This window comes from Mandrillus leucophaeus, unplaced genomic scaffold (assembly GCF_000951045.1).
Source record: "Mandrillus leucophaeus isolate KB7577 unplaced genomic scaffold, Mleu.le_1.0 Scaffold887, whole genome shotgun sequence".
Lineage (NCBI taxonomy): Eukaryota > Metazoa > Chordata > Mammalia > Primates > Cercopithecidae > Mandrillus > Mandrillus leucophaeus.
In genome coordinates this window covers 427356-452591 of record NW_012109663.1, presented here as the reverse complement: position 1 = coordinate 452591, position 25236 = coordinate 427356, and the positions used below count along the sequence as shown (strand labels likewise).

At 39.6% G+C, this 25236-nt stretch overlaps 1 protein-coding gene across 2 annotated transcripts in view; it reads right to left on the bottom strand.

Moving 5' to 3' along the window:
• Positions 1–25236, bottom strand: part of DAPP1 (dual adaptor of phosphotyrosine and 3-phosphoinositides) — a 55556-nt gene that overhangs the window by 28689 nt on the left and 1631 nt on the right. For both annotated transcript variants that reach the window (XM_011969359.1, XM_011969360.1), the window contains exons 2-3: positions 7517–7639; positions 2949–3082 (exon numbers count right to left, since the gene is read on the bottom strand). In XM_011969359.1, the coding sequence (XP_011824749.1) occupies positions 2949–3082; positions 7517–7639 (257 nt within the window). The remainder of the gene's footprint in view (positions 1–2948; positions 3083–7516; positions 7640–25236) is intronic.

Below are 25236 nucleotides of genomic sequence, written 5' to 3'. Positions count from 1 at the left end.
AAGGGAAATTATCATAACATACTCTTAAAGTTGGCAAGAGGCTTAGATGTTGCTTAGGAAATCCTTGCTTTTCAGATTAGCAAACAGAAATCCTAAAAGTGTAAAGAGTAGGGAATAGGAAAAAAAAGATATCTTAAAATAGCATTAATCCCCTTAGGTCAACACTTTTATCTATTTTGAGTGCAAAGATTTTCTTACGACCCAGAATCAAATATTCTGGGTTTCACTCTACTGAAGGCATTATATATAACTGCAAGGCAAAAGTGTAAAGTTTTGGTTATTTGGATATCATTTATGTTGCCCTCAAAGGTAGATAAATGTATTATAAGAAAGTCTCTCTTTAATAAACTTACCCTCTAGGCCCTGCAGGGTGAGGCTGGGCCTGCATTGGGTCTGACTGACAGGAGTGGCCTGAAATATCCAATTCTAGTCCTTCTCATTCTGGTAATCTGAAGTTGAGAGCCCTGGGAGGGGCTTGTCCATTGTGTGGACAAATGCTTTTCCTGGTGATGTTAATCAAACATAAACTATAAGAAGTATTCGTACTTCATCTAATGGTGAACATGAAATCATTAGCCTGAAGATCTGCTGATCACTGGGAGCCAATACTAGGAGCCCATGCTTAAAGGAACAAGAAGAAAAGGCCTATTTTTAGAAGGTGGCATCTCAGGCTCCATTCACCATTCTTGATAGTCTGCAATGCTGACTCTAACCTCGAGGACTTTCTGGGCTTACAAGTCATCATGACTTGAACACATTATCTTGTTTCCCAAGGCCTATTACTCCCAGAGGGGCAAGATTTGAACACTCATCTGTCATGCGTTTTGCCTGTTGTTCCTAGCCCTGATGGCTTTCCCTTCATCTGGCTGGGACAGATAAGAGGAATAAAGCTAGCGGACTCTAACTCAAGGGCAGGAAGCTAGCAAGTCAAGTGCATATCCATCAGCACCAGGGGCTGGAAGCAGGAATTCAAACAGCAGCAAATTCTTCATTGAGTAATGAGTAGAACAGAGGAGAGGCAGTGGAGAGGATAAAAATATTAGGTTCCTGAGTTATATTGTAATAAATAAAATGGTAATTATAGTCAAGATAATAATATAGCAAGTTTGAGTTTTAGAGTAATTACTGTAGAAGTCTGGATTACAAATCCTTACAATCCCTAATGTATTAATCATAAGGCTTCTTTACTCAGAACAGTGTTAGTTACAAGGAAGCTTATCATTGTCCCAAATCTAATATCAAAACATCTTTACTTTGGAGCATCCTTAGGTGATCCTCTTGCCTAGTGATTGGATCAGTGCCAGAAAGGTTCAACCAGAAAGCACTGCATTCACTTTGATCTTAAATGTTTTGAAATCTGCCAGTAGGCAGAATATGTATCTTTTCCCTAACTTGGAGAAGGTCAGGAAAGAGCACAGGGAATGATCAAAGAAGTTGAAAATAGAGCCTAGGAGAAGAGTTTAAAAGAAGGGAGCTGTCTTTGGTTGGAGGAAAAAGAGAAAGCAGAAAAATGGCAACTCTAGTGACTTCGAAGGCTACAAAGAGTTCTTACTTAGAGTTATCCATTTATTCATTTATTTATTCACCCAAAATGCCCTGCAATGGGCCAGGACCTGGCAGATATGAAAGACAAAAATTAGAGGTACACAAAACAAAGCCCTGGCTTTAAAAATCTCCTCTCCATTGCCCGTGACCAATAACTGAACAAAATCAAGTATAGAATTGGATGCAAGTAGGAAAGGAGACTGAAGTGAAGGGATTTGAGAAACTGAAATGCTTGCCAAGGCCAAGGTAGCAATGGAAATAAATATACCTCCACTGGCCATTTGTTCATGAGAACAACTGCTTGTTAAATGGTGAAGTAATTTTCAAGGTTGATTGGGAGAATATATACCAGAAGAAAGAAGGGAAAAAAGGTTATAACTTCAGTTTGTAGTTTGGATTATTCTGTCTTAGGCTTGGTGTAGTCAGTATAAAGCAGAGCAACGATTTTCCAGTTTTCCACTGTGCACTTCATGTATACTAGACACTGTCTGAGTCACATCAGAGACTATCCATGCCATATAAATAGCAGAAAAGACAGAAGCCAATGATGCCACCTCTTCCCACCACACTGAAGTTAACAGAAAGCCCACTGGCAAGTTTGCCAAGAAAACACATATGTTCAAACTCATGGTAACCGGTTGTGTTATTAAGTCTTCAGTTCCTCTTGTGCCACAGGTTCTTGGAATTTCCTAGTCTTTGATTAACTGAGATTTATCATTATTTAGGACAAAAGTGTTGTGATTCTATATCACAAATACAGGTATGACATTTACTTCTTTAAAATAATATAAATAAACAAGATATTCAATCTTAGATAATTCAAGTGCCAAGACAGACTGTTTTTTGTGTTTATTCTTTAAACACGAATTTTCTGCTTTAATTCTCTTACCATTCAAACAGGACAATTCAAACTTTTCCAGCCATAATTAAGTCTAGCTTAAAATCTTATTTAAAAAACTGTGACAATAGAAACAGAATTTTATAACTCAGGAGAGCACTTCCTAGTCAATATTTTCAATATTCAGCGATCCCTGTGAACATTTAAGTGGGAATTTTCATTTTTTAAAATGCTTAAAATTTACTTCTGTGGGTCTCACTCATGTGCAAACTGCCCATACGTGAAATTATGGGTAATCAAAATGTCATTTTTACCTTTCTTCTTTTTGTGTGTATTGTGTATGTGATTTTTAAATGGACAGCCCATTTTAAAGAAATGCTTTTAATCAATCCATTAAGTAACACATTCTGAGAAAATATCTACTTTATACAAAGTACATTGTTTTCTCCTCAAGATAATGTTGAAATATAAATGACAACTATGACATTCTTTAACTGAAATCTGCCTTGTTTCTCCTCCATCCCGAAATAATATTTCATAGGTCAAATGTCTGCTCATAGCTTACCTGTCTCGCTTCCAATCAAAGGCTGATTTGCAAAATGCTTGACAAAATCCTTCAAAGATGAGAATTCATTAAAGCCAAATTTAAATGAATATCCAGTATATTCAACGTGAAAGTGTTTAACAGAATCTTTGGCCCTAAAAGGGAAAAATAAGTAATTAATGTTATTTAACAAATAAATACCTTGTTGAAGGGAAAGATGATCTTAGATATTAGCATCACTATTAACCCTTTCTAAGAGCTGAGAATTAGACAATCATTGAAACCACTGACAATTTTAAAGAGCATCACCAGTTTCTTTTGGCAGAGTGTGCTCTTTTCGACTTTTATTTATTTATTTATTTATTATTTTGAGACAGAGTCTTGCTCTGTCGCCCAGGCTGGAGTGCAGTGGCATGATCTCAGCTCACTGCAACCTCCGCCTCCTGGATTCAAGTGATTCTCTGGCCTCAGCCTCCTGAGTAGCTGGGATTAGAGGTGTCTGCCTTGATGTCCAGCTAATTTTTGCATATTTAGTAAAGACTGGGTTTTGCCATGTTGGCCCAGCTTGTCTTGAACTCCTGACCTCAGGTGATCCTCCCGCCTCGGCTTCCCAAAGAGCTGAGATTACAGGTGTTAGCCACCACGCCCTGCCTCAACTTTTTACTCTAATGGAAGACAAGGGACTGTTCTCCCTATCTACTCCTAGACTTACCAAAAGAGTCCTTGAACATTATGCTGTTAATGGGGCATGAGTTTAAGAAGGGCAGAGAATAGGAATGACAGAAATGACGTACGACACCCTCGCCACACTCTCCTCCATCTTGGGCTTTTCTCCCTTGCTTGTCTGGGAGTCAATCAGAATTCAGCTCTGTCGCTTGATTAGTTATGTGAGCCCAGCTCTTTTCCTCCCATGCATGTTCCACTGCCTACTGAATAAAATATCAAATTTCCTACGTTGTCATTTTCCACTTCATTTTTGAAATGAGCAGAATATTAAATAATATATATATATATATCTGCCTCTCCACTTTATTTGACCCCATTCTATCTTTCTAGCCTCACTTCCTGCTATTCCTCTCAGTGCAGCCCATGCTACAACGTTAGCATGCATCAGAATCATCTGACGGGCTTGTGAGAACCCAGCTTGCTGCCACCTCCACCTCCACCCCTGCAGATTCAGATTTGGTAGATCCAAGGTGGGGCCTGAGACTGTGCATTCCTAGCATGTTCTTAGGTGACACACCTGGTCTGGGGACCACACCTTTAGAACTGCTGCCCTAGTCCAACTGGACCTACTGCTCTTCAAGGAGTTTCCACTTCTGTCCCTTAGTTCACACTGTTCCTTTTTCCTGAAACAGTCTTTCTCTTTGTCTCTACTGGTAGAAATCCCAGCCACTCATTAAGTTGCAGTTCAAGTACCACCTCCTCTGTCAAGTATTACATGATAATTCCAGCTTAAAGTTAATTGCTTTTTCTCTTCTGAACCACCTAAACACTTATCTTGCTTTCTTGTATGTTATTTCTCAACCTCTACTTTGTAGTATGTTACTTGTATGTGGTCTTTTTGGCTCTGTGAGGCTATAATTCCCCAAAATAAGGTATTTGAATCTTCTACAGCAGGGGTCCCCCATCCTGGGACTGCAGACTGCGTACCTGTTAAGAACCAGGCCGCACAGCAGGAGGTGAGCAGTGAGTGAGCATTACCGCCTGAGCTCTGCCTCCTGTCAGATCAGGCATGAGAGTCTCAGGAGCCTGAACCCTATTGTGAACACATGTGAGGGATCTAGGCTGCACACTCCTCATGAGAATCTAATGCCTGATGATCTGAGGTGGAACAGTTTCATCCTGAACCCCCATTTCCCACAAAACCAGTCCCTGGTGCCAAAAAGGTTGGGGACCACTGTTCTACAGCACTTACCAAAGTGGCTGGTGCAGAATCAATGCTTTCAAATATTCATCAGTAAAAGAATGAACAAATAAGTGAATATTTGTTCATAAAACAAAAATAGTCATTCTCCTGAATTAGTCCGTGGTTTTTGTCACCTCTGCTGGTCATTTTTTTAATATAAGCATTCTCTAGTGCTTGTAACGAAAATCAATAATTTATTCTTTATGTATATGAAATATACCTCATTGATTTATAAAAAGCTTATGATCTAATTGCTCATATGAGACATACATAGGTGAAAAGTTAATTAACTTTTCATTTTTGGAAGATTCATGCCAGGGGTCCCCATCCATCCCCCTGTCAGCCACACAGCAAGAAAATGAGTGATGGGTGAACTAGTGAAGCTTCATTTGTATTTATAGTTGCTCCCCATTGTTTGCATTCTCACTGAGCTCCACCTCCTGTCAGATCAGTAGAGGCAATAGATTCTCATAGGAGCGCAAACCCTGTTGTGAACTGCACATGCAAGCGATCTAGGCTGTGTGCCTCTGATGTTAATCTAATGCCTGACGAACTGTTACTGACTCCCATCACCCCCAGATGGGACAATCTAGTTTCAGGAAAACAAGCTCAGGGCTGCCACTGATACTGAATGACGGTGAGTTGTATAATTATTTCATTATACATTACAGTGTAATAATAACAGAAATAAAACACACAATAAATGTAATGCACTTGAATCATCCTAAAACCATCTGCTGCTGCCCCGGTCTGTGGAAAAATTGTCCCAGGTGCCAAAAATGTTGGGGACCTCTGGTGTATGCAATAAAGCATCTACAACTTAACCATTAGATGGACTTTTGACATTTGCTGTTGAGCAGAGAAAGCACAATTCTTGTTGCCACTCAAACAGAATTCCATCTTGGATTAATAAGTTTTTCCTCTATGTTATTCAGAAAATGTATAAATAAAATATAACAGGGTGACATGTTAATGAATATGCTTTTTTCTCCTCTGTGAGCCCTACTTATCCCATCACCCTCTACCTATATCGCACACCCACTTCAAGTAGGCCTGTAGATTTTCACTGTTCCAGGAATGGGAGCTGTGGCAGGCAGCATTCTAAGATGACCTCAAGTCCCAGCCCATGGAGTACACACTTTATGCCAATTATTCAATCCAAAACTAGTCTACATGCTACTGGGAAGGGATTTTGCAGGTCCTTAAAGTCCCAAGTCAGTTGATGTTAAGATATGGACATTATCTGAGTGGGCCTGAAACTAATCACATGAGCCCTGTAAAACAGAGAGTTTTCTCTGGTTGCTCATCGAAGAAAAAGTCAGGGAGGTGTTTTCTGGCTGGCATGCAAGAAAGCAAACACCGATGTGGTAAACAGCCATGGGGCCATGTGGCAAAGAACTGTGGGTGGCCTCTCGGAGTTGAGAATGCCCCTCTGGCTGACAGCTAAAAGGAAAATGAGGACCTCAGTTCTACGGCAGCAAGGGAATGGATGAAAAAGAATGAAGAGGAAAGGAGAAAATGAAGGGAAAAGACACTAAATGCCAGATCAGAGCCACAACCTTCTCCAACACCTTTATTCCAGCCTGGCAGGACCTGGACAGAGAATCCAGCCAGAAACTGAGATAATCAAGTTGTGTTACTTTAAGTCCCTAAGTTTTTGATAATTTGTTATGTAGCATAGAAAATGAATATAGAGGCAAGGCCCGGAGCCCAAAGACAGAGTGTGAATGCTGCTACTGAGTTAGTGACAAGTAGTGACCGTGCAGAGTGGGAAAGAAGTGAGAGAGCCTCTGAGGCCAGATTAGCTTGAGGGACTGCACTACGAAGGGAAGAGTGACTCTCCATGGGATATGGAAGTGCCATCAGAACGGTAACACAATAACAGTTTGAGCTTAATGGGTGGGTGGCTGAGGGAAATTTCATGGAGTCCTCACATCCCCTGCCTAATCCATGGAGAAGTGCCTAAGAACCCAAGAAAACTTGCTACATGTCAGTGGAAGGCAGACTGTCAGATCCTGGCTGAGAACCAGCCACCTCCTCTGACTACCAGAAGCTCGGTCAGCCTCTCTGATCTGGGGTGCCAGCCAGGAAGAAGCGGGTGTGGGGTGGGGAGGACCTGAAAGGTCTGGACAATGATTGCAATTGCCTGGATGAACCTGGTGGGGACTGGATTAACTTTCTTACCATTTGGGAGAAATGGAGACTCAATAAGAAAAGTTAGCCCACTATAGGAAAAATTGTAAAGTTGCATATTACCTGCTTGAGGTTGTGACTATGAAAGCTGTACAGTCATAAATCCATTCTGCATTTACAGATAAATCAGGGAATGTGAAAAGGGCACTCAGCCAGGTGTCAGGAATCTGGATTCTGGCACTGTTTCTATTGTTGATTTTTGGGGTACCAGACATTCCACCGCTTTGGGCTTCAGATTCTTCAACAGCCCCATGAAAGGTTTGTATCAAATAATTCCTCATGTCTCCTCCAGCTCTAACAATTTTTTTCCTGCTAATGAATGGAGCAGGAATGTTTTTATACCTTTATCATTTAGAGTTTGGAATCCTTTAACTTGGTGGTCTAACAGGAATTGGGAAGTTTTGCTATCTGACAGTTTGAGTGATGATAAAGTCAGTAAGTGACAGAGGAGCCCATGCTGAAGTCATAGAGCCCTGAAGCACCTTACCTAACGGAGAGAGAGTACAGCCCAGTGGTCTCATTGCTGTCCCGCAGAAGGTAGCTGCCGTCACACCCATTTGAGAGGAGAAGAGCTTCGGCAGCATGGCGCGTGAGGTTGCCGTGATACCACCTAGAAAAGAGGGAACAGCGCTTTCACTCAGGCCAAACCATGGCATGACTCCCCTGCACTGGCTTTTCCTCGCAAAGATTAGCTAGCAACATTCTTCAAGATAAGTAGCCCAGAGATTCACCTCTCAACATCAGGACAAGGAAATTGCTGGGTGGGGTTGAAAGGAGAGCACGGAGTTGACTAGTAGTAGTGTGACATGGGTTGAATTGTGTCCTGAAGGTTCTTATGTTGAAGGGCTAACCTCCCAGTACCTCAAAATGTGACCTTGTTTGGAGACAGGGTCTTTACCAAGTTAAAATGAGGCCATGGCTGGGTGTGGTGGCTCACGCTTGTAATTCCAGCACTTTGGGAGGCCGAGGCAGGCAGATCACTAGAGGTCAGGGGTTTGAGACCAGCCTGGCCAACATGATGACACCCCGTCTCCATTAAAAACACAAAAATTAGCCTGACATGGTGGCAGGCACCTGTAATCCCACCTACTCGGGAGGCTGAGGCAGGAGAATCGCTTGAACCTGGCGGACGGAGGTTGCAATGAGCCAAGATCATGCCATTGCACTCCAGCCTGGGCAACAGAGTGAAATTCCATCTCAAAAAAAAAAAAAAAAATAGGTCATTAGGGTGAACCCTAATTCAATATGACTGGTTTCCTCTTGTAAAAAGGGAAAATCAGGAGACAGACTTGCCTATGGGGAGAACACCACATGAACATGACAGTCACTTGCAAGCCACGGGAAGAGAACTGGAATAGATTCTCCCTCACGGCCCTTGGAAGGAACCAATCCTATTGACACTTTGATTTCCGACTTTGAGCCTTCAGAACTGTGAGGCAATCAATTTCTTATAGTCAGCTGCCCAGGCTGTGGTTCTTGGTTATAGCAGACCTCACAAACTAATACAGTGTTGCTTTGTAATCAGAATTGGTTTTTAAAGTCCAAGTCAAAATAGGCTTTGACAAATTGCCTCCTCCTTTTTTCTTTTTTGGTTTCTCACACTCTTTTTCAAGTTGGTACTTTTTCATGATGAAACCTCTGAGCTATAATACTAAAGTCTATTGTCATGAGTGAAACGAAGCTGGATGGAAGCAATTATAGTATGAAGTAAATGCCATCAAGTACTGTTTCAGCCTGACAAATATCTGAAGAGCTAGGGAATGCCACAAGGAGATTCAAATTGATCTTTGTGTTTTAGAAAAGGTAATATATATCTATGGTAAAAAAAAAAAAAAAAAAAAGTCCAAATTGTCCAAAAGGAGACATAGCAAAATATGTTTTCCTCACCCTTGGCCCTCAGGCTCCCTGCTCCTTTCCTAGAGGACACCATGGTAACCATTTTCCTGTGCTTCCTCTTAAGAGATAGTCTACACATGGTGGGAGGATCACGAGGTCAGATTGAGACCATCCTGGCTAACACGGTAAAACCCCATCTCTACTGAAAATACCAAAAAATTAGCCAGGTCTGGTGGCAGGTGCCTGTAGTCCCAGCTACGCAGGAGGCCGAGGCAGGAGAATGGCATGAACCCAGGAGGCGGAGCTTGCAGTGAGCCAAGATCGCACCACTGCATTCCAGCCTGGGTGACAGAGCGAGACACCATCTCAAAAAAAAAAAAAAAAAAAAAAAAAAAGACCGTCTACACTTCTAGAGGCATTGGGTGTGTACCTCCACTCCTGATTCTACAAACATAAGAGCATTATTTATTATTTTTATTTTCTAGGCATATTGCTCTGCACCATCTTTCTTTTCTCCAATGACAGGTCATTCACATTCTTTTAAACGATGTCATAGAGGCATACAAACGTGATGATTAGGATTGTGGCCCCGGGGGTTGCTTTGCCTGGGTTCCAATCCAGTTGGTACCTCTTACTAGCTGTATGGCCTTGGACATGTACTTAACCAATCTGAGCTTTGGTTCCTCATGTTTAAAATAGTATGACAAGGCCGGGCGCAGTGGCTCAAGCCTGTAATCCTAGCACTTTGGGAAGCCAAGGCAGGCAGATCATAAGGTCAGGAGTTCGAGACCTGGCCAATATGGTGAAACCCCGTCTCTACTAAAAATACAAAAATTAGCTGGGAGTGGTGGCGGATGTCTGTAGTCCCAGCTACTCAGGAGGCTGAGGCAGGAGAATCGCTTGAACCCGGGAGGCGGAGGTTGTAGTGAGCCGAGATCGGGCCACTGCACTCCAGCCTGGGAGACAGAGTGAGACCCCGTCTCAAAAAAAATAAATAAATAAATAAAATAGTATGACAAATAGGCATACCGCATAGGCCAGTTGTGAGTCCTGCACACATTAACATGGGTGATGTGCTCCATAAAGCCTGTGCTTAGTATGCATTAATTGCTACCAGGAAGCCATTGAGATCCACAAAGCCGTAGCTTTCAGTTTACTCTCTGTGGCATGATTTTCTTATTGCTCAAATATAATTTTTGTTACTTTTTATTTAGATTAGATAACAGAAAGCTAGATAGCAGAGGCAGTTGCTGACTGCTAGGGACCACAGTTTAGGTGATGAACTAAATGCTATTAAAGAGGTGTGTATAGTGTACAAATGCTTTGAGGAATAGCGTTGTTCTGGCATTAAGGGATCTTGCTGTCACGAACCACACTGGCATCCACTGTGACATCTCTGTGGCATAAAATTTTAGCCTGAGTAATAAAGAGTAAACGTAAGTGCATCTGTGGAAGGAAGTTTCTATATAAGTCTCCAAGATACCTATTTTCTAAATCTGCATTTCCTAATGCATGTTTCTTAGCATATTTTATCTTTGGGGCAGAGATGCTTTCATCCTGTATTAGAAATATATTTGCTAGCTGAAAGCAATGGCATGAAACACATTTTATAAGAATAATCACAGAGCTATTTACCCAAAGAAGCTCCATTCATTGAACTGATTCCCAGACAAGTTCAAATCTGTTCACTACAAAATGCTTTCAAAGAACAATTGGAAGAATTGTAAGTGAAGCAATAATAAACTTCAAGTTCAACTGAAGCCAAAATTCTAATTCTTTTTGATAGGTGGAGTTTCTACAAGGTTATTAAAACTTAGATATATTTTGCCAATAATTAATTTTATAATAAACATTTCAGCATATGTTTCAGTTTGAGCCAGTAGATTGTTTATTTAAAGCAATATTTGATTCACAAAATTCCAAAACATTTAAAGGATTTGGACATTCCTTTGGATTCTTTTCAATAGAATTGGAAGTTTTTGTTTAAAGCATTTATAGAATTCTTCTGACATCTAGTTATATAGCCTGATAACAGTTTTTACTAATAATGTTTTAATGATAACTTAAAAAACAATAACTATATACCATAAATACATAAGAAATACTTGAATATAATGCAGGAAGAATCACACTATGCTGCAGTCTGGAAAAATCTTGGAGACTGCAATTCCTTGGTGGCAGCTTTGCTTGAGTCAATATTGCCTTTTCAGGATTCTACAGACTCCAGGGCCTGTACAAGCCCAGTATAGAGCTTTCCAGGCAGCCACCTACATTCCATGATGTCAACGGTGCAATAAGGATCTTCATTCCCCAAATAGCTTTTCCATAAAAACCTAAACTTCCCCTTTTAATTGAGTTAAGCGTTCCTTTCCAGGAACATTCTGATGATCATTTCTTCCAGGGGAGTGAATATATATCCTAATGACATTGTGTATCCTTTGTAGAAATATGTCCAGTTTTGATAAGGATGACTCAAGACTGTGTCCATAAAAGTTAAAAATAGAGTTAAGTTGGTAGTTTTCGCATAATCAACCTTTTCTGCCTTCAATCATTGCTTCAAATCCATGCAAGGCATTGTGCTAAGCAGGTCAAAGGGAACAAAAATGAAAAAGCCACATACTGGGTGACAAGTAACCATTAATCTAGTCAGGAGGATAAGACAAGCATATTGCAAACGATATTCAAGAGAGAATAAAGTACCCAAGGGATGTTCTGAGAAGAAGGATCAAAATCAGATTCCATGAATGAGCCAACATCTGTATAGGTCTTGAAAGATAACCTGTTTTTTTTTTTTTTAAGTGTGTATTACCTTTTATTCTGATTATAAAGGATATATAGTAAAAATCAAAATATACACATGTAAAGAAGAGAAAGTATATGTGTTTTTCAGAAGAGGAAAGATGTGTTTCAAATAAATAATCTCACTGTTAATCAGAGAAATGCAGATTGAAACAATAATGTGATATTTTTCTCTATCCACCAGATCAGTTATAATGAAAGGGTTAGATAGTATTAAGTATTGGAGAATTTGGGCAATGGCTATTATTGTCCATTGTTGATAAGGGTCTAAGTTGGAGGGGAATTTAGCACATAGGGTGTAACTGAACCTGCACATATGACCAGTGATTCCTCTTCTAGTTTCCACCTAGTGAAACACCCACACGTGAGTAGAAGAAAATATGAACAAGGGTGTTCACTGCAGAATTGTTTGTAAGAGTAAAAAATCTAGAGTCATCCTAAATGTCCATCAACATGGAGATTATAAATAAAGCTGAGTGCTAAAAGGATGAGATTATGTAAAAAGTTAATCAGAAGTGTTTGAAAAGGCGTGAGCATATTTTTGGTTGCCAGATAATGAGGGCAGGGAGGTGGGGTGCTATTGTTATTTTGTGAGAGGGTGTCAGGGATGCTTAACATCCTACAAATGATACAGTCTTGAAGAACCAAGAATTATCTTGTTCATGATGTCAATCACAACCCCCTCCTTCCACTGAGAATCACTGAAGATGTGCATGTATACACACACACCAAAGTTGATAGATCCCAACATATATTGTAAAGCTAGAAGAACTAGTTGCAGGCACCAAATGCTACCACTTAGTTTTAACACGTTCCCCTATAAAAAATCAACAACAAAAATGCACTTACATATTAAGATATATAAAAACATAAAATAAGAGTTTAAAAAAATATATACCAAATTCATAAGTATGATTTTCTTTGTAGAAGAAACCAGAATTGGTTCAAAGGGGACTTTAGCTTGATCAGATTTTTCTAATTTAGCTTATTCTAATGAAAAAAAAAGATTTCTGTATTGAGTAACTACAAATTTAATTAGAAAAAAAGAAAATAGCTAATTTTTTCCTTAATCCAACTTCCAGAGATAACCTTGTTAATAATTTGTCTTTTTCCTTCATTTATTCAACTACTGCTTATTGAGTACTTGGACTGGCCTAGGCACTTAGGTGAAGATTGAGAGAGAGAGAGAAAGAGAGAGGAAGAGAGAGTTTGGCTTTTTCCCATTAGAAGTCTGGTGGGGTTTGGAGTAGTAGTTGTTCAAGGAGATATAACGTGGGAGGGAATAGCAGCAGCAAAGGCCTAGAAGTGAGAGAATGCCAGACAGTCATGTGAGAATCAGAATATCATGCAGTCATGTGAGAATTCAAAGTGAGTGATGAAGGGCAACAGTTGGGCATGGTGAGAGATGAGGCTGGAGGACATTGAGGCTGTATATGTGGCACGGGATACTGACAGTTCCTTGTTTGATGTTTATAGAGCCACCTTAATATGCATGTTCAATAGCTCATTACATAAAATCTAATTGCATGGACCTTAAAGTTTCTATAATTAGATCTATATTAGATTTTTTTTTTTTTTTTTTTTTTCCCTAGATGGAGTCTTGCTCTGTCGCCCAGGCTGGAGTGCAGTGGTACAATCTCGGCTTACTGCAACCTCTGCCTCCTGGGTTCAAGCAATTCTCATGCCTCAGCTTCCCTAGTAGCTGAGACTACAGGCATGTGCCACCACGCCTGGGTAATTTTTGTATTTTTAGTAGAAATGGGGTTTCACCATGTTGGCCAGGCTGGTCTTGAACTCCTCACCTCAGGTCATCTGCCCGCCTTGGCCTCCCGAAGTGCTGGGATTACAAGTGTGAGCTACTGTGCTGGTCCAGAACTATATTCAATTAAAAAAAATTTAATATTCCAATTATTAGGGATAAGAGGCAGATTTGAATGGTCTTGAAGCTTATAAAATCTAGAGGTCTCTTTAAGAAAAATTACACAAAATTACAAAAAAGAAAGGAATATTTATTTAAAACGAGAAATCACAGATTACAAATTTTAAAAACTGAAAAATATCACAAACATCACAACACAGAGAAAATAACTTATTTTTATTAATTAACTGTTGAATCAAACCTTATAATTTTTTTCTCTATAGTTTTGCTGTCTGGTCTTTGATTGTCTCTTCATGTAATAATTTAATAATATAATTTCCTATAGAGGGAATGGAATGATAATTAAGTCTTTCATCTAGAACACTTTAAAAAAATTCTCGATAGTATAGAAAAACTATTTTCAGCTTCTCAATGTGATTGGTAATGAAGTTTTTATAGTTGTTGGTGAGGAGAGGCCATGCCTTTGTCTCTGGTCGTTCCCTCAGGTAGTCCATCTGCTCCAACAATTTTTAACTTATTCACTATGTGACCCCCTGGCAAGCAGCAACCTGAGTTTTCTCATCCATCAAGGTGACTAGTAAGAATGCGTAGGAAAAAAACTTTCCTTTTTTTTTCGAGATGGAGTTTCGCTCTTGTCACCCAGGCTGGAGTGCAATGGTGCCATCTCGGCTCACTGCAACCTCCACCTCCCAGGTTCAAGCAATTCTCCTGCCTCAGCCTTCTGAGTAGGTGGGACTACAGGTGTGCATCACCACACCTGGCTAATTTTTGTATTTTCAGTAGAGACAGGGTTTCACCATATTGGCCAGGCTGGTCTCAAACTGCTGACCTCAGGTGACCCGCCAACCTCAGCCTCCCAAAGTGTTGGGATTACAAGTGTGAGTCACTGTGGCTGGCCAGAAAACCTTCTTATTTTCATGTATGGGAACAATTTTCTTCTTTTATAAACTTTTTATGCAATTCTTTAACTTTTACAGAAAAAAAAATGAGCTAGATTTGCTAAATTAAACAATGTATTATGAATATGCTAGACATTGTGCAAAGTGGTAGGAACACACTGTTATGAAGTTGGGAATAGGTTCATTTTTTGAAACTAAAAAAAAAAAAAAATTCTTCTAGTCTCATTTTCCCTGAAGAAGCAAAAAAGAGCAAGAAACTCCTATTAGAAAGAATGTTATAGTCTCCATTTTCCCCAAGGCCCACACATTGCCATAATTATGTCTAGGGCTGATAGAGTCAACAGAGAAAAGACTAATCAAGCTCCAAAGGAATATTTGTACTGGGTTTATAAGATTATGAAAACCAGCAATTCAACTTGAAGGAAACAGTGATATTATCCTTTCCATGATACAATAAAAAACTAGGAAACACCCACCCACTAAAGAATTTTCATAGCTGCCTTTTAGTAAGATATAGAAAATAAACTCAGCCACAGAAAATGCAGACAGGCTGGATCCAGAAAGCTAGTCCTCAGTTCAGCTTCCTTTCCTTTCATTCTGGGGCCTCTTTGAGCTAGAATCTTCTGGAAAATTGCTCCGGAATAGTGGAACTTTCATAGTTTCTTATCCCATTGGGTTTTATTGTTTTAATTTACTAATCTAACTTTATACCTCATTTGTTCTGTTCTTTAAAGGAGAGGCTTTTAAATTTTTTGAATTGACTCACAGTATAAAATACATTTTATATCACTCTGTGTATATATAAACATACATATGTCACAAACACACACACACAAAACAAAAAGTTACAGGACATAACACCTATCTTTCTATAGGCTATTAACTTGAAAATTTTCTTTTGTCTTTATTTTGAACAAATATTCATGTGACCCATTAAATTCACTTTAAGCCTACTAACGGGTTGTACCTGGTGTTTGAACAACAATGCAAAGCTTTGCTACTCAAAGTATGGACCAACAGCATCAGCATCACTTGGGATCTTGTCAGAAATGCACAACCGCAGTGTTTGAATAATTTCTAAACTCCTTAGGACTCATCCAATCTTTGCCTACATATTGCTAATGATGGGGAACTCAGTACTTGTATAGGCAAGCTCAGTCCATATGTTCATGATTCATGGTTAGAAAACTCTTGGGCTACATTGAATTGCCATTTTTTTTTGCTGTATGGCTTTCAGCAGATGGTTTCAGAGCTACTCCTTGGAGTTACATAGATGACACATGTAGAAAGAGTTGAAAGCATTTAGAATGCACATTCTTCTCTTTCCATCATCTTCAACTTTTCCTTTTATGACATGCTTTCAGTTCCTTTATCATCCAGGGACCTTATCACCCACAGACCTCATCTCCTCTGAAAACCTTTCAAACTTAAAAAACCTACCTTAACGTTAAGCTCTAACCTGCAAAACAAAGCAGCACAGGAGCTCCCTTATTCTGGCTGCTGGGCACACATAAAGCAGCCTGAGATCGCATTAGTTTCTTCACAATTGCATCATGCAGCTGATTCACACTGGACTTACTGATGATTAAAACTTCCAATTAGGTCATTTTCCTCATCTGCACTTATGAGAGTGATGGTTTTAAAATCAAGTGCAATAAGAAACTTTTTACTACTGGGAAATGCCAAGTGAAAAGAGATGCTCATGAGCAGCCAACCTGGACCACACACAACCTCAGGCCCCTCCCTCAATTTGCTAAGTCTCACGTGATTGCTATGCAGTTTAGAGTTTGAGGAGCATGCATGGGAAGGACTCTTGGGCCTGAAAACTTTAATTCACTTCAATTATGTGAACAGTTCAAGTTCACAGAATTTGGCATCTGAAGAGAAGGGCAAAGCAAAGTACTAAGTGACTTTTCAGTACCAACAGAATGGAAAAGAGAAGGATCTGCAGGTTGACGTAGAAGAATCACCAAATAGCTGCTATCTTAGTGATGTGGACAGTAGATATTATAGCATAGGAACGGGAGCTCACAGTGGGCTGGAATGATCAGGGAAAACTTCATGGAGCAGGAAGATGATTAACTGCAGTTTGAAGAATGAATATAGGTTTCATTAGGCAGTGAGAGGCATTCTGAGAGGAGAAATGACATAAGCAAAAGCATCGGAGTTGACATGTGCTTGGTGTGTACGGGCAACCAAATGCCTAGCTGGAGCACAGAGTCCCTGTTGGGGAGTGATGAAAAATAACTCTGAAAGAACTGGTGGACACAGAAAGCAATCTTGCACTTTAAAACATATGCCACACATCCATTTAGATAGTACATTTCTTGATGACAAAATTTCTTAGTAACTCATGTCTATAGATTATTCACATATTTATTGATATATTTTTCCCTGCCTGGAAAAGATACATGAAATAGAACCTCAATTCTGTTTCATCAGAGTTATAAAGAGGACATACATTTCAACCCAAAGTGGGAACAAAAATTCCTGATTCTGGGAAAGCAGCCAAAATGCCCTGGAGTTGAACAGCCAACAAAAGCATTCTTCTTTAGAAAATTTTCTCTTATTTCTTCAATTTCAAAGTTGTTCTCACTTTTATATGACACTGACACCCCTCTGAACTATCTAGACCAAAGATGACAAATGCATAACATATGTGCCACACCCCTTCTCTAAGGTGATACATGGCACAGCTAATTGATGTGTCTTTCTTCCTGAGCCTATACTTAGCCTCACAATCTTTCTGAACACAATGGTGGTAGAACATAAGATGAATCTGTTAGGTATTCACACTCTAAGGGTTAATCTGTTCTTACCACTTGAACTATTCCATGGGATTGCTTGGCTGCTGATTTCATTCATGTTCATTTGTTCATAGGGTCGGTGCTAGATACTTTGATTTTGTGGAAGGTAAAGCATTTGGCCCTCTATGCCATTAGAAATCATGGGTTTACGGTGTCTTATGTAACTCAAGAGCTACCAGTGCTGTAATTTCTATTCGAATTGGGTCGTGACATATATAAGAAAGATGATGTTGCTCACACAAGCCCGTTAAGTCACATGTTCACAAGTGTGGGCTTATTTTTCCATTGATAATAGCAATGGACCTGTTCAAATAGAGAGAATCAAGCAGAGGCCTTATAAAGGATTTTGGAAGTTCTTACATGGTCTCATACAGGTTTGGTGTTATATACAGGGGAGGCCAAAGAGATTCTTCAGAATCTCTCCAATAGGGAGGTTTCTGTGATGGAACCAGCAGGGCTGTATCTTTCAAAATTACTTTTCTAAATGCCCATGTTCACATGAGCTAAGAGCAGAGCTAAATGGTGAGATCAGCTGCCCCAGCCTTTAGAAAACAGAACTGAGTGATGATGGAGGCAGAGCATGTAAATATCTCATTGATCTGTGAGTTAAAGGCAGGTCCCAAGTTTTTTGGTGGGAGTCAAGGCTCAGCTAATGGAAATCAAAACTGAAAGGGAGGAGAGAATTCTGTAGTAGTTTGGGATCAGGATGAACCTGTTTGTGAAGAAGTCTGAGGAATGAGGCAAGAAGCTCTGGAAGATGAAAACACAGAGACAGACAGAGATGGAGACTCAGAGATTCAGAGACAGAGTGGCACAAAGACTCAGAGACAAAAAAGTCAAAGAGCTGCATACAGACAGATAGAAAGATAGAGACACAAAACTCAAGAGATCAAGATAGACCCGCCAGCTCACACAGATAGCCAGAAGCACATGGGGACAGAGACTTAGGGAACACACATACAGACCCAAAGAGTGATCCAGCAGACAGGGGCAGAGAAAACAATGAAAGACAAAGATGTGTCTTTAAAGATAAAGAAAAATCCACAGAGCCTGACTCAGAGATGGACCAACATACCCAGGGAAGTCAGATGGACAGACCTGAGGAACAGAGCCACAACTTGGGGGAGGAGTGAAAACCGCATCTCATTGTGCTGAGATCCTTCTGTTCGGTCCCCAGGGAAGCCTTCACAGTGCAGGAATGACTGCAAGACCAAAAGAGCACCACTGCTCCCCAGTAAATGAGGCTCAGGGACCTACATTTTATTTGGACTGGAAAAAACCTTGAAAAGTTCTAGAATGACTAGGCAGGGAATTAAAATCAGAGGTTCTCTTAAGAGGGCTCACCTTCAAGTAAAATCAAGCTTGACTCTGGGCTTACTATGGTTACTCTTGTAACTTATACCTCATAAAGTGCTGGTTCAGGGCAATTGTCTTCGAACTGTGGTTGCCATTGACAACCTACCATTGTGGGCTAGTATAGGAGACAGAGAGGGTCATTTTCTGGAAGCTTCAGCTACAAGAAAGAGCTTGTAGGGGTCTGTAAAAAATACAGGCAGATTCTTGTTTCATTAGTTATCTCTTCTCTATTCCATGGTTCAGGCAATACCTCTAACCAATGTCAGTTTATTCCATTAGTAAAAACCGCCAGACATAAGAGGACTGAGTCTGAAAGTGATGGATGCAAGTACATCATCAGCGTTGGTGCAATGGAAAGCTCACTGGCTTAAGTCAGGAGGCTTGAGTTCTGGTCTTGGCCTTGACTCAACTTGGGGCAATTAAACAAACATTTAAACATCTGCTCTTTATCAAGTGGTATGCTTGGGTGGAGAAGGCAAAGATGAATAACCCACTGTCGTGCTCCTAAGGAGTTCACCATTAAAAGGAGTTTACTGTGCTCTAGCCTAAAGCAGGTGGCCAAACCTCTTAGTACCTCAGGACCGACATCTGCAAAATGGTTTCAAGATTATCTGGTGAATCAACCCAAAACATACCATCAACTTGTATAAGTCAGAACTCTAGGAGCAGTAACATGAAATCCAGGAAAATTTAGAAATTTATAATGATAAAGCAAACAATGAGTTATATTTGTGAGACATTAAGGTTTTCAAAATTTCTCTGATACCATTTTGAAAATGTACACAAAAGCAGTAGAATTAGTTTTGTTTGGACATGAATCGCTTATTTTGCTTAGCTCAATGGAACGACTGGATTCTACCCTTGTTCCTTCCTGACTATTCCCAGGTCGGCACTCTAGTTTCCTACTCACCAATCTGCAAATTTCCTCACTAACTCATTGTCTTGGCTCTAGCCCCTTGCCACCCATCATGCTGAACTACCAGATTAATCTACCTAAAACCAAAACATGATGACTATGTACTTCCACATTCCTACAAACCTTCAGTACGTCCACATTGTTCACTAACCAAATCTATTTTAGACCCTCTGGAATCTAGATCAACCCAAATATCCATGCTTTCAGAGGGCAACAAGAGCCTACTTGGAGACAGATCAAGGAGATGATGGAAAAATATCCTACCAAAAAACAAAAGCAAAATTATACATATTATATGATTGCAATTTAATCACTGTATATGTGTGCATGTGTGTACAGTAAAACATTTTTTAAAAACTGGAATCGAGATGAACAATGTTATTTTAGGTGGTAGTACATGACTGACATTTTAGTGCTTTTCTTTATATTTTGATGCTTCTCTTTATTTCTCTAATTTTTAATAATTAATATAATTAATATATAACTATTATTTTCAACTATTTATTATAAATAATTTCAGATATACTGGAAAATAGAAAAATAGCATGAATGTTACTGCATTTAAATAATACCCATATTTTAGGCAGAAGAATTTTTAACCTTTTGCCACATTTTTAATACAACATTTAATTTTGAGTCTTTTTTTTTTTTTTTTTTTGAGACGGAGTCTCGCTCTGCCGCCCAGGCTGGAGTGCAGTGGCTGGATCTCAGCTCACTGCAAGCTCCGCCTCCCGGGTTCACGCCATTCTCCTGCCTAAGCCTCCCGAGTAGCTGGGACTACAGGCGCCCGCCACCGCGCCCGGCTAGTTTTTTGTATTTTTTAGTAGAGACGGGGTTTCACCGTGTTAGCCAGGATGGTCTCGATCTCCTGACCTCGTGATCCGCCCGTCTCGGCCTCCCAAAGTGCTGGGATTACAGGCTTTTGATGAGCAGTTTTAAATTACAGATATCTTGACACTTTAACCCTAAATAATTCAACATGCATCTCTAAAAAGTTACATTGTTTTACATAACCATCATACTGTTATCAAAACAAGTGATTACTCTTATGCTTTTTAAAGTTATAAACATTTTTTAAACAAAGAAGGTCTAACAACAGATAATGGGGGCAGGTGCTAGTGGTCAGGGTCGGGGGCAGCATGAGCATAGAGAAGCAGGTGGTGAGCAAGGAACACCAATAAGGCCCAGCAGTGGGCACTGTGCTCCTGGCAGAGGCAGGCCTCTATCAGGGAGTAGAAACCAGAAGTCTGTGGGCTCAGAATAGGAATTTATCCTCTAGGGGAGTTGGTAGGAGCCAGAAATTAATGCAGCCTTTAACTAAATGTCTAAGAGTATGGTCATGAAAGCAGAATTACAAGAGAAAAGTCAAGTGGAAGCTTCTCATAGGACGAGACTGATGGAGGTAGAGACCAGAACCAGACCACCTGAATGCTGACAAACCAGATGGGTCCTGGGGACTGGGCGGGTTTGAGTTCATGTGAGCTTTTTCGATTCCGAATCCTTGCATATTTTGCTACCATCATGCCTTTACTCATACCGTTTTCTCTGTAGAAAATGTCACATTTTCTAACTTCAACTGACAAAAATAATATCAGCTCCAAGGCCATCTTCTCCACTTCCACTGTGGAGAAATAGCCTTCCATAGGAGGTTGTTTTATCTAGACACTGTCACAGCCCTCAGCCTGCACAACACTGCATTCTAACTCCACACTCATATGAATCCTCCATCTCTGCACAGCCATGCCTTCTTTATTGTAGTCTCCACTATGCTGCCTTGCCTGGCGTCATCATTCAACAGATAGATCTATGACCCAGTAGAAGAGTGAATGAATGAAACAAAGTTACTCCACCCAACATGGACAATCTGTGGGACAGATTTCCACTTGTAAGTAGAAGTAAGTCACCTTTCGGAGGAACAGAAAAACACCACAACTGAAGAGGAAATTCACTTGAGTTAAGAAGAGATGGAACTGTACACTAGTTACGTACTAATTATACAACCACAGAAGAACCACCTTCCGTTTTTAGAATCCAAGATTACAAAGTTGTGCACAGAAGAGGAACAAGCTGTATTGCTGTAGTTGGTGTCACACCTCTGTAAACAGGTTCCACTGAAATTTTGATTTTACTGTACGTTTCTTAGCTGAATAAATTTTTCTAGTCCTGAAAATGAAATCTACACAAAATTCAATAACATCTGATTAACTAGGATGCTGGCCTGGCTTTGTGTACATGTGTATGTATATTATGTGAGGAATAGAAAGAATGTCTTTTACAGTAAACTTTGTTATAGTCACAGAACTTTCTTTGCTTCTCTCAGTTTATAATAAGCACTACGAACATGTACTTGTATAATAAGATGAGAGAAATTTGATGAAAACCAGTTTACATTAATGGTTACATTAGTTTACATCAAGCATGAAGGCTCTGGAGCAAAACGCTTGGATTTGAAGGTATATTAGAATGGAAACTTGTGCATGTGATTAAAACTCAGTTCTTTACTTTTCTTATCTGTAAATGGGGATGACATTAGTAATAATACCCACCTCACAGCAATGTGTGAATTAAACAAGTTCATCTGGGCAAAGGGCTTAAACTAGTGCTGGCACATGGCAAGCATCCAATAATTACGAATTGTCATGATTAGAATATATACCTTTGACCAGTGGGCTCTACAAAGCAGCACCACGCAGTGGAAAGCTCTGGGGTAAGTCCCTAGATGTGTCTCTCAGCTCCACTGCTTACAAAGTCTGTGATCTGGATTGTATACTTAGCTTATTGAAGTCACCTTTTGCATCTATGAAATGAGTATGGTGATATCGTATTGAAAGTGTTCTTGTGAATGGCATTATGCATGTGAATGGCACGGTGCTGGTGCATAGTAGGTGGTCAGTAAATCAGGACTATCACAGCAGGGAAACAACCTGGTTTGTGAAGTCAGCATGGGTTTTAAACACAGACTCTCCGAGACTGTAGGCAACCTGATTTTTCTGCTCTTGAATCTCTTCCTATGTAAAGCTGGAATACCAGTGCCTTTTGAAGATGAGAGCTAGTGTCTACAAAATGCCTGCCTTATAATAGGGGCTCATTTTATTTGTTATAATTTATTCCTTGGGTCAGCAAATCACCAGCTGAGGGTCAATTCCTGCCAGATACCTGTTTTAGTATGGACCGGGAGCCAAGAATGGCTGTGCATTTTGAAATGCTTGGGGGAAATAGAAGAATACTTTGTGACTCATAAAAATTACATGAAATTTACATTTCAGTATATAAATAACGTTTTGTTTGAACACCATCACGGTCATTTGTTTCTGTGTTCTCTTGTAGTTTTTGCACAACAGCAGATGTGAGTAGTTGAGGTAGAGACTGTAAGGCCTGCAAAGCCTAAAACGTTCACTACGCAGACCTTTATAAAAAAAGGTTTGCTGCTCCATGATCTACTCTAACCTTCTCTCATATGTGAAGAATTAGCTGTCAATTAATTTAAATATTCAGAGCTTAGAATCTAGTTATTTGGCACTGGTCAACCTAGCCAAACACTGGCACTTTCTTATACAACTTCCAATTTGAGAAAATATCTAAAAAAGAGAATGTTTATTATGTTTCTCACATGGAGTTACGACTGACTAGATCATTTGAATATTTAATTGTAAAGTATGCTAAAATATTTTCATTTTATGTTATTTCTTTTGTGTTTATACTTATATAGAGCTATATGTAGAAATAGTATAGTAACCTTTGTTAAAGCCAAAGAATCGCTGGAATTTTCAGTTATTCTTTACCAGTTTGTTACTTAGGTGATATCTCCAGTATTTGTTACTTGTTTAATTTTGCCATCTCTTCATTTTGCAAGCAGCAAATAGCCTGACCCATCTCCTGGTTCACGGTCCACCTCCCTCCTCCCCCCTGATTCTCCATGCCCCTCACTTCTTGCCCTCCCCACACCCCTCTTCCCCCTAAGCCCGTACCCTCCCCTGCAAAGTGTAAGCGAAGCTGAGCAACAATTTAAGATGGTTTTATTTCTCCTTTGCTTCTGGACACATGAATGTATTTTAGATGAAAGAAAATTAACGTTTTTAGGCTGACACTGTGTAAATGAGACATGGAAAAGCATGGTGTTGCTTGATTTAGGTATTTTAGAAAATAATAAACCTGTACTCTGAGCAAGTTGTATATGTCCTAGAAAGGCAAGTGACGGATTTGCTGCAGTTCAGGGCTCAATTTACAGGATTTACATATTCCAGAGCCTGAAAAAAACAGATGCCCAAGAACAAAGACTTCTGATATTTCTGTAATTTAACCACTAACTTATCTGTTTATGTCTATCAAAAATACAAACATAAGGATTTATCTAACTACTCAAATAACCTCTTCAAAATAATTGAAAAATTAAGTCATTAAAACCAGCCAACTTTTATCTATCAGTTACATTAAATCATTTTGTTTTTAAGGAGGTTTTGGAAACTAAATTAATCAGAAGGTTTGGTAGAGATTCTATCTCACCAGTGGTTAAAGATTCAAAGAAAAAGTCAATATTATGTTTGAGTTACGTTCAGTATTCTAGCAGAGGCAACAAGTCATTGTCAAGACTTCTCAAATTGTTATCTATAAAAAGTGTATCAGTGAGGTGCTGCAGGGGCAAGTACTGGCACAAGTTGATTGTTAAATATTCAATTCAATGATGTTAACTTGTTGGCAGCTTGAAATTGTCTATAGTGGGAGTATTTATACCAGGGAATTAGGCAAATTCTTGAAATCAGGGCTTTCTCCACCCCTCAACTCACCCCAGGTGTTTTTCCAGCACACTATTGAGTATGCTTAAAGAAGCCCTACATCTGAGAGTTCTTTCTGGGAGAACGGAAATGTACTAAAACTGATTTATGGTGACAGTTGTATCACTGTGTAAAGTTAGTCAAAAGTCTTGAATTGTACACTTGAAACGGGTACATTTTATGATATGTAAAATACACCTTAATAAAGTTGCTAATCGAAACGCCCCTAAGCCAATAAACAAAATATCAACATTTATTAGTACTTTTAAGATTCAAGTACACACCCAACAGACTTAAAACGAAAAATAAGACATTTACCTAATGCATTTGGTGGATACGTATTCTATGCAGTGATCATCAACCTAGGGTCTCCCTTTGGAATTACCTGGAGAGTTTGACAAGAAAACGCCCACCCTCAGAGATACTGAAATCATTTGTCAAGTCTGTGGTTTGGGTGTCAGGAGTGGTTTTTTTTGTTTGTTTCTTTTGTTTTGTTTTTTTTTTAAAAAAAAAGAAAGAAAAAGCTCCTTGGGTTGTTCCAGAGCACAGCCAAGGTCAAGAACCTGGACTGTAGAGCAGTTTTCCCAGATACCTGCAGGTTGCCCATTGCTATAGAAATCATCCTCATGTTTAATAATTGTTCAGGCCTTCTGAAATAGGGAAATCTGGACATGAATGTATCCTTTTTTTGTAGGGAAGTGGTGTGACTCGGTTTTGTATTCAATGTCGATTCTTTGCACATGGAAGAAAGACACAGTCCACAGTCCTATTTCCCCCATGGGGTTCACCTGTAGTTGCTTCTTGCTATTGGCATCGTGGTGGGGCACAGAGACAGCATCTAATTCATCTTTGTCATCTAAGCGTGTTCCCACAGTACTCAACCACGGACTCTGGGTTCTAGGATTGTTTGTTTAACTAAACGACCAGAATTGAATAAATTCTT